The sequence below is a fragment of the Chiloscyllium plagiosum genome, chromosome 37 (assembly GCF_004010195.1).
Source record: "Chiloscyllium plagiosum isolate BGI_BamShark_2017 chromosome 37, ASM401019v2, whole genome shotgun sequence".
Lineage (NCBI taxonomy): Eukaryota > Metazoa > Chordata > Chondrichthyes > Orectolobiformes > Hemiscylliidae > Chiloscyllium > Chiloscyllium plagiosum.
Window position 1 is genome coordinate 18,305,295 of NC_057746.1, and position 9,117 is coordinate 18,314,411.

At 50.4% G+C, this 9,117-nt stretch overlaps 1 protein-coding gene across 1 annotated transcript in view; it reads right to left on the minus strand.

Annotated features, from left to right (window-relative positions):
- Window positions 1–9,117, minus strand: part of LOC122541250 (ral guanine nucleotide dissociation stimulator-like) — a 206,856-nt gene that overhangs the window by 73,246 nt on the left and 124,493 nt on the right. The window contains exon 3 of the mRNA XM_043677867.1: window positions 6,338–6,531. Within this exon, the coding sequence (XP_043533802.1) occupies window positions 6,338–6,531 (194 nt within the window). The remainder of the gene's footprint in view (window positions 1–6,337; window positions 6,532–9,117) is intronic.

Here is a 9,117-nt window from a genome sequence, read left to right on the forward strand (position 1 = left end):
ACAGCTGTAATGCTATCCCTTATCAAAAATGCCACTCCCCCTCCTCTCTTGCCTCCCTTTCTGTCCTTCCTGTAGCATTTGTATCCTGGAACATTAAGCTGCCAGTCCTGCCCATCCCTGAGACATGTTTCTGTAATTGCCATGATATCCCAATCCCATGTTCCTGAGTTCATCTGCCTTCCCTGTTAGGCCCCTTGCATTTAAATAAATAGTTTAATTTATTAGTCCTACCTTGTCCCTGCCTGCCCTGACTGTTTGACTCACTTCGCCAGTATATTAGTCCCCTTCCAATTTAGGTGCAATCCATCCTTCTTGTACAGGTCACTTCTACCCCAAAAGAGATTCCAATGATCCAAAAATGTGAATCCTGCTCCCATACACCAGACTCCACAGCAGTATCGAGTACAGGAGTTGGGAGGTCATGTTGCAGCTGTACAGGACATTGGTTAGGCCACCATTGAAATATTGCGTTCAATTCTGGTGTGCCTCTTATCAGAAGAATGTTGTGAAACTTGGAAGGGTTCAGAAAAGATTTACAATGATGTTGCCAGGGTTAGGGGATTTGAGCTATAGGGAGAGGCTGAACAGGCTGGGGCTGTTTTCCCTGGAATGTCAGAGGCTGAGAGGTGACTTTATAAGAGGGTTATAAAATCATGAGGGGCATGGATAGGGTGAATAGTCAAGGTCTTTTTCCCCCAGTGTGGAGGGGCGAGTCCAAAACTAGAGGGCATAGGTTTAGGGTGAGGGGGCAAGATATAAAAGGAACATAAGGGGCAACGTTTTCACACAGAGGATGGTATGTGTTTGGAATGAGCTGCCGGAGGAAGTGGTGGAGGCTGGTACAATTACAGCATTTAAAAGGCATCTGGATGGGTATATGAATAGGAAGGGTTTGGAGGGATATGGGCCGGGTGCTAGCAGGTGGGACTGGAGAAATGTAGGATATCTGGTCGGCATGGACAGGTTGGACCGAAGGGTCTGTTTCCGTATCATACATCTCTATGAATCTACGAGTCGGGTCAGCTATCAGACCCTCTCAGTGCCTCAAATGCATGTGACCATAGCCCTGTATAAGTAAGAGTTGTCTTGGGTCTCTTTCTCATAATTGCAGGGAATGCCAACTTTCAGAGGTTTGTTGTTATTCATGTGGAAAGACTGCACAGAAATTCTTCAGTATGTACATAAAGTTCGCTTTTAATGAATAAAGTATATTTTTGCAATAGAAGGAAAATCACTTGGCACCATTCTGAGGAAGGAGAAAACGAGGACTGCAGATGCTGGAGATCAGACTCGAGAGTGTGGCGCTGGCAAAGCACAGCCGGTCAGGCCGCATGCGAGGGGCAGGAGAGTCAACGTTTCAGGCATATCAGGAATCTGATGAAGGGCTTATGCCCGAAAAGTCGATTCTCCTGCTTCTCGGATGCTGCCTGACCAGCTGTGCTTTTCCAGCACCGCACTCTCGACGCCATTCTGAGGAAGAACAAGGGCACTATTCCTGACCTCTTGATAACTTAGTTCCACCTTGATGAAAATCGCTGCAGCGAATGGTCCAACTGCAGATTTGTGGGTTCATGCTTTGTACAACCAGGTCTGCTGGGCCCCCTGAAATGCAGCAGTGACCACACTTCTGACCTGACGGCACAGTGGCTCTGTGGTTAGCGCTGTTGCATCACAGTGTCACGGACCCAGGTTCGATTCCAGCCTTGGGCGACTGTCTGTGTGGAGTTTGCACATTCTCCCTGTGTCTGCGTGGGTTTTCTCCGGGTGCTCTGGTTTCCTCTCACAGTCCAAAGATGTGCAGGGCAGGTGAATTGGCCATGTTAAATTACCCATAGTGTTATGGTGCATTAGTTAGAGGGAAACGGGTCTGGGTGGGTTATTCTTCAGAGAGTTGGTGTGGACTTGTTGGGCCGAATGGCCTGTTTGCACACTGTAGGGAATCTAATCTGACATAGAGACAGCTGCAAAGCACTCGAGGACCTCTTAAGGTCATGAAAGGTGCTATGACCGAATTTGAATTTTACTCTCTGGATCCTTCCTCCCTTGCCCTTCCCTCTCACTCCACCCTCTCCCACCAACCCCACCTCCTGCCATGTATTCACCACCCCCCTCCCCACCTTCCGTTCTCCGATGCCTAACATTCCGTAAAGGTCTTGACTTTATCTCTCTGCGTTCCCACCTTGATGAGTTGCGGGCATGACGTCGAACTCTTCTTCCGTTCCCTTCGCCCTCCGCGCCCACCTCTTTGAGGCAAGAGCCCTCTCCCTATCCCACAATCCCCATTCGCCCAGCTCCAACACTCGCCCTCCACCTGCACCCTCTCTCTGGCCTTTGACCTGCATCACGAACTGTCGCCGTGACATTGGTCGCCTTAATTTCTCTGCACACTCCCCACCCCCCACCCACCCATTCCAACCGACGAACTGACTGCATGCTGTGTGATTAGATCCATCCCTGACTTTGTTATTAAGCTTGCTGGCGGTGTGGTTTGGTGAATGTTTTCTTTAATTTATTCATAGGATGAGGGCGTCATTGGTTAGGCCCAGCATTTATTGCCCATCCCTAATGGCCCAGAGGGCATTAAGAGTCAACTACGTTGCTGTGGGTCTGGAGTCACATGTCGGCCAGACCTGGTAAGGATGGCAGTTTCTCTCCGTAATGGACATTAGTGAACCCAATGGGTTTTTCCAACAAATGATAATGGATTCATGGTCATCATTAGACTCTAAATTCCAGATATTGGATTCAAACCCCACCTTCTGCCATGCAAGATTTGAACCCGGGTCCCCGGGATGTTATTTGAGTCTCTGGATTAACAGTCCAGTGATAATACCACTAGGCCATTGCCTTCCCGACTGACCTCTACAGCACCAGCTCTCAAATACCTCCTCCTATCTCCCCCTGCTCCATAACCCCACCGTGGCACACCAGGTCATTGGGTCCACAACATTCACTGACCTCATTTCACCTGAGAATGCGATAGGGCGATGAAAGTGAGGGGTGATGGTGATGGGTCAGAGATGGGCGGATAGGTGGGAAGGAAGATGGACAGGTAGGACAGTTCAAGAGGGAGGTGCCGAATTGGAAGGTTGGATCTGGGATAAGGTGGGATGGAGGGGAAAGGAAGGAACTGGTGAAATCGACATTGATTCCATGGGGTTGGAGGGTCCCAAGGCTGAAGATGAGGCGTTCTTCCTCCAGGCGTCGGGTGGTTAGGGTTTAGTGGTGGAGGAGGCCCAGGACTTGCATGTCCTTGGGGGAGTGGGAGGGGGAGTTGAAATGTTTGACCACAGGGCGGTGGGGTTGTTTAGTGTGTTGTGTCCCAGAGATATTCTCTGAAACATTCCGCAAGTTGGCTTCCTGTCTCCCCAGTGTAAAGGAGACCACATCGAGAGCAACGGACACAGTAGATGACATTTGTGGAAGTGCAGGTAAATCTCTGTTAGATGAGGAAGGATAATGTAAAAGGCAACTGTTATCCTGGGCAGACACCCCAAACAACTTATCTACTAAACCAAAGAGGGGCCTAGACAGAACGGTCATGCTACACAAAGAACCAAACAAGAGCAAGCCATCCAAATGATTGACACTGTTTCAAAGTATTCAGGGAGTCTCCCTGATTGACCAGAACTGCAAGTTGTTGTGGTTCTGTTCGCCGAGCTGGGAATTTGTGTTGCAGACGTTTCGTCCCCTGTCTAGGTGACATCCTCAGTGCTTGGGAGCCTCCTGTGAAGCGCTTCTGTGATCTTTCCTCCGGCATTTGTAGTGATTATAAATCACTCCCAAGCACTGAGGATGTCACCTAGACAGGGGACGAAATGTCTGCAACACAAACTCCCAGCTCGGCGAACAGAACCACAACAACGAGCACCCGAGCTACAAATCCTCTCCCAAACTTTGAATAACTACAAGTTGTATAAAACCATCCACAAATAAAGAGAGAGAGAGAGATGAGAGAGAGAGGACTCGATTGGGTTGGGATATCTGGTCGGCATGGACGGGTTGGACTGAAGGGTCTGTTTCCATGCTGTACATCTCTGTGACTCTATGAGATGAGATAAAGAGAGAGAGAGAGAGAGATAAATGTGTGTGTATAAGAGAGAGAGAGAAACAGACAGAGAGAAAGAGAGAGAGAGAGAGAGAGAGAAGTTTGCAGTCCCACAGAGACAGAGAGGAAATTTACAAGAGACTCAGGAAATATTGTAAGCTTAATGGGTTGAATAGGATGAATGACAGTATTGTTTAGGAGTAAAAGCAATTGTAACTTGCTTCCTAACAAAGTTGGGACTGTTTTGCATTGGTACCAGTTTGTGTCCGTCATGATTTGACCGCTCCAAATTATGGGATACCTGGGAAAATACATTCACAACGTTCTGATCACAGTTGTCTGACTTGGTTAATGAGGGACCAGACAACATACTCTCATCCATTCTCCCAGTCACCCTGACCGTTCTGATAATGATGCCAACTTTGACAAGGGGGGGGCCTCTGCATTGTCACCGACCAAGGATTCCCCAGCACTGCGGGTGACAGGGCGATCTGACCCATCTCCCACACCTCTGCCTTCACCCCCCCCCTCTCTTCCCTCTCACAACAGTGATGGGCTCCCCCTTGGCTTCCCCTACCATCCCACCAGCATCCACTTCCAAAGAATCATTAGCTGCCATTTCCGCCACCTCCAGCGAGACACATATTCCCCTCCCTTGTGAGCCTTCTGCAGGGGTCATTTCCTCTGGGTCATTCTCGCCCATTCCGAACATCCCCCCCCACCGGCACAGCACCTTCCCCTGTAACACCTGCCCATTTACCTCCCCCCTCCTCAGTATCCAAGGGCCCAAACATACTTTCCAGCGAAAGCAGCAATTCAGCTGCACTGCTCACAATCCTGACCAACAGCATTCACTGCTCACAAAATGACCCCCTCTACACTGGAGAGATGAAACACTGACTGGGTGAATTCTTCTCAGAACATCGACGTTCTGCGAGCCAAAAGGACCCTGAGCTTTCCAATTTTAGATTAGATTACTTACAGTGTGGAAGCAGGCCCTTCGGCCCAACTAGTCCACACCGACCCTCTGAAGAGCAACCCACCCAGACCCATTCCTCTACATTTACCCCTTCATCTAACACTACGGGCAATTTACCACGGCCAATCCACCTAACCTGCACATCTTTGGACTGTGTGAGGAAACCGGAGCAAACCCACACAGACACGGGGAGAACGTGCAAACTCTACACAGACGGTTGCCTGAGGCAGGAATTGAACCCGGGTCTCTGGCGCTGTGAGGCAGCAGTGCTAACCACTGTGCCACCGTGCCGCCCACTTTCCTGCTACTTTAACAGCCTACCTTGTTTGCTGGCCAACATCTCTGCCTCGGGCTTGCTGCAGTGCTCCAGGGAAGCTCAGCGCAAGCTGGAAGAACAGCACCTCGTTTTCCGCTTGGGGAACCCCGCAGGCTCCTGGACTCGATATCGAGTTCAACAGTTTTGAGACCTGAGCATTTTCTCCCATGTCCTGACGCCAACCCCCACACACACCAGGCCTTGTTGTCACATTGTCTGCTATTACACATACCCCATTGTTAGCCACTAATCCAAGACCATAAGACATAGGAGCAGAAATGAGGCCATTCAGCCCATTGAGTCTGCTCCACCATTCAATCCTGGCTGAGACGTTTCTCAAACCCCATAACCCTTGATATCTATCTCAGTCTTAAATCTACTCAATGACCTGACCTCCCCAGCCTTCTGTGGTAATGAATTCCACAGATTCACTACTCTCTGGTTGAAGACGTTTCTCTTTATCTCTGTTCTCAAATGTCTCTCCTTTACTCTAAGGCTGTGCTCTGGGTCTTGGTCTCTCCTAACAATGGAAGCATCTTCCCGACATCCACTCTGTCCAAGCCATTCATTATTCTGTATGCTTCAATTTGATCCCCCTCATCCTTCTGTTAAGTATGGAGCGAGAGTCCTTAAACATTCCTCATATGTTAGAATCCCCATTAGCAATCCCCATTAACAGCTATTGACTCTTCCAGCCAGATCATCATCCACTCCTTGGTCTGTCCAAATGATTCTCTCTCTCTCTCTCTCTCTCAATCTCTCTCTGGGCTCTATCTCCCATCTATTGTTTCCTCCTCCTCCCTCCCCACCTTCTGTACAAACACCAACCCTTTGCCAAGCTGCCGTCAGCGCCGAGGAAGAGTCACTCGATCCCCGAAAACGTTAGCCCTGGCTCCTCCCCGCAGGCCTGCCAAGCTTCGCCAGAAATCCGCAGTCCCCTCCGTTTCTCAAATCTGATTCGCCTCTCCCCTCCGGCCGGGGAGTGGTCGCCTACCTGGTGAGGAGCAGGTCGAGAACCTCCTGGGTGGTGGTGAAGGCCCGGTACGTGGCGAGGAAGACCGAGACGTAGGACGAGTCACCGCAGTCCAAGGACTCGAGCAGGTGCTGCACTATCTTCGCCAGCGTTCCGAACTTGAGGGAGCGGTTTTTAACCGTCTCGCACGTGGTGCCCACCAACTCGTTTTCCATCTGCAAGGGCGACAGGGCGGATCATAAAATGACACCGGGCAGAGGGGGCTGCCCCCCTCGGTCGCGTCAGTGCCAGCGAGCGCCTGCAGGGGGTGCTGCTCCCCGTACCACTAAGGTTGGGGGAGGGAGTTTACTGCCCCTTCCACGCCGTGACCAAGCAAGTCCCGCTCCTCATGCCCACGTGACCACAGCTAATTACTCTCTCTGGAGTCTGAGGCCCAGAGAGTCAGCTCTTTGGGAAATGGCACTGCTCACTGTGTGTCTCGGTGAAGGGGTTTGCAGGAGGTCACCACGGAAACAGAGAAAACAGGAGCTGCAGAAGGCCATTCAGCCCCTTGAACCCGCTCCATCATCCAATACGATCATAGCGGGTCATCCAACTCAGTCCCCTGATCCCACACTCTTCCCATGTACCCTTTGACCCCTTTAGCCCTATGAGTGATAAACACTAATGAGTCTCTTTTCCCCCCACAACTCCCTGCAAGGGCAGCACGGCGGCTCAGTGGTTAGCACTCCAGCCTCACAACGCCAGAGATCTGGGTTCAGTCCCACCCTCTGGCAGAGTGTCTGTGTGGAGTTTGCACATTCTCCCTGGGTTTCCACCCAAAGATGTGCAACTTAGGGGTGGATTGGCCCAAGCTAAGTTGCCCTAAGGCATCCAGAGACATGCAGGCTGGGTGGGTTAGCCATGCAGGGTTACAGGGATGGGGTGGGCCAGAGTTGGATGCTCTTGAGAGGGTCAATGGGCCAAATGGCCTGCTTCCACAGTGCAGGGATTCTATGAGAGAGACCCGTTTTATGGGGGAGTGTTGGAAGCTATGGTAGGACCCTCTGACCACACTTTTTGACTCTGATCTGCAGTCCTCCCTTTCCCCAGAACATGTGTGCAGAGTGGAGAAGCCAGCTTTGAGTCTCACCTCAATACGTCATGATGTGGAGGCGCCCGGTGTTGGACTCGGGTGGACAAAGTTAAAAATCACACAACACCAGGTTATAGTCCAACAGGTTTATTTGGAAGTATTAGCTCCGAAAGCTAGTGCTTCCAAATAAACCTGGTGTTGTGTGATTTTCAACCTCCTCCCCAATCCAACCTCACAAGGCTCAGATTTATATACAGCTGCCTGCATTGATTAAATTGCATTGAATCATCCATCTCCACGCATTTTACTGCTTGACTCACATTGCTCTAATTGAGAAAAGGTCCTCGCACTCCATTCGCGCCCCCCCCCCCACCCCCAATGTCCTCCACGGGTCATTTTGCTATAATGGAACAGTTCTGTTCCTGTTGTGGAAAATCGCATTGTCAAAGATCACTAATAAAAGGTGGCTATACCCATTCAGTAGAACGCTCGCATTATCCAAACGGCGTGCACGATTCGTCATCCGCATTACAGCGAATACACCAGATGAAACGTGCATGACAGCAGAACAACCTGCTGTGAAACTTGAAAGGGTTCAGAAAAGATTTACAAGGATGTTGCCAGGTCGGAGGATTTGAGTTACAGGGAGAGGCTGAGTTTTCCCTGGAGTGTTGGAGGCTGAGGGGTGATCCGTCAGAGGTTTATAAAATCATGAGGAGCATGGATAGGGTGAATAGACAAAGTCTTTTTTCTGGTGTGGGGAAGTCCAGACCGTGAGGGTGAGAGGGGAAAGATATAAAAGAAACCGAAGGGGCAACTTTTTCACACAGAGGGTGGTATGTGTATGGAATGAGCTGCCAGAGGATGTGGTGGAGGCTGGTACAATTACAGCATTTAAAAGGCATCTGGATGGGTATATGAATAGGAAGGATTCGGAGGGATATGGGCTGGGTGCTGGCGGGTGGGTCTAGATTGGGTTGGGATATCTGGCCGGTATGGATGGGGTGGACCGAAGGGTCTGTTTCCATGCTGTACATCTCTATGACCCTATGACCTGTGCTTGTCTCCTCCTTTTCTCCGTAACCAGCGCCAGTTCCAAAAACCCTCTACGATATCTGTGCCCCGCTCGGTCTCTGTCCTGAGCCGTGTATCCCAGGTTTCAATCAATCCGACACTGGCTGGCGTTTCCGCAGCAACCCTGGCCACAAGCATTGGAACCGTTCCCCTGCCCACCCCACGTGCTCTCTCGACCTAGATTCCCTCCAGCGTTCTGGTGAAAAAAATCCCTCCTCAAATCCCTGACAGTGCTTTTCATTACCTCCCTGGTGAACTGCCTTGGGAGGACGTTAAATGCACATAAAACAATCAGCGGCTGACGTCCACACAACAGAGAAATGGCCTCAGGCTGAGCCGCAAGTCTTTAATTACATTTTAAGGATCAAATCCCTTGACAGTTAAGAGAGCTCTTTCAGCGGATGCAGAACAGGGGGTGACCGAAAGGCGATGAGCTGCGATGAATCAAGTCTATATCCACTGGGTGGGAAATCAAATGCCAGTCTGCACAGCATGGTTTTTCCAAACAAAAGGGGAAGCAAATTTAAAGTAGGGGGACAGGGTGGTTATCCAGGGCAGATATAAGGTCTTGTTGGCACAACAGGACAGAGTTTGATCGCTGCTGAGTTTGCCTCACCAGTTGCTAATCCTGGCACAGACTTGATCTGATATC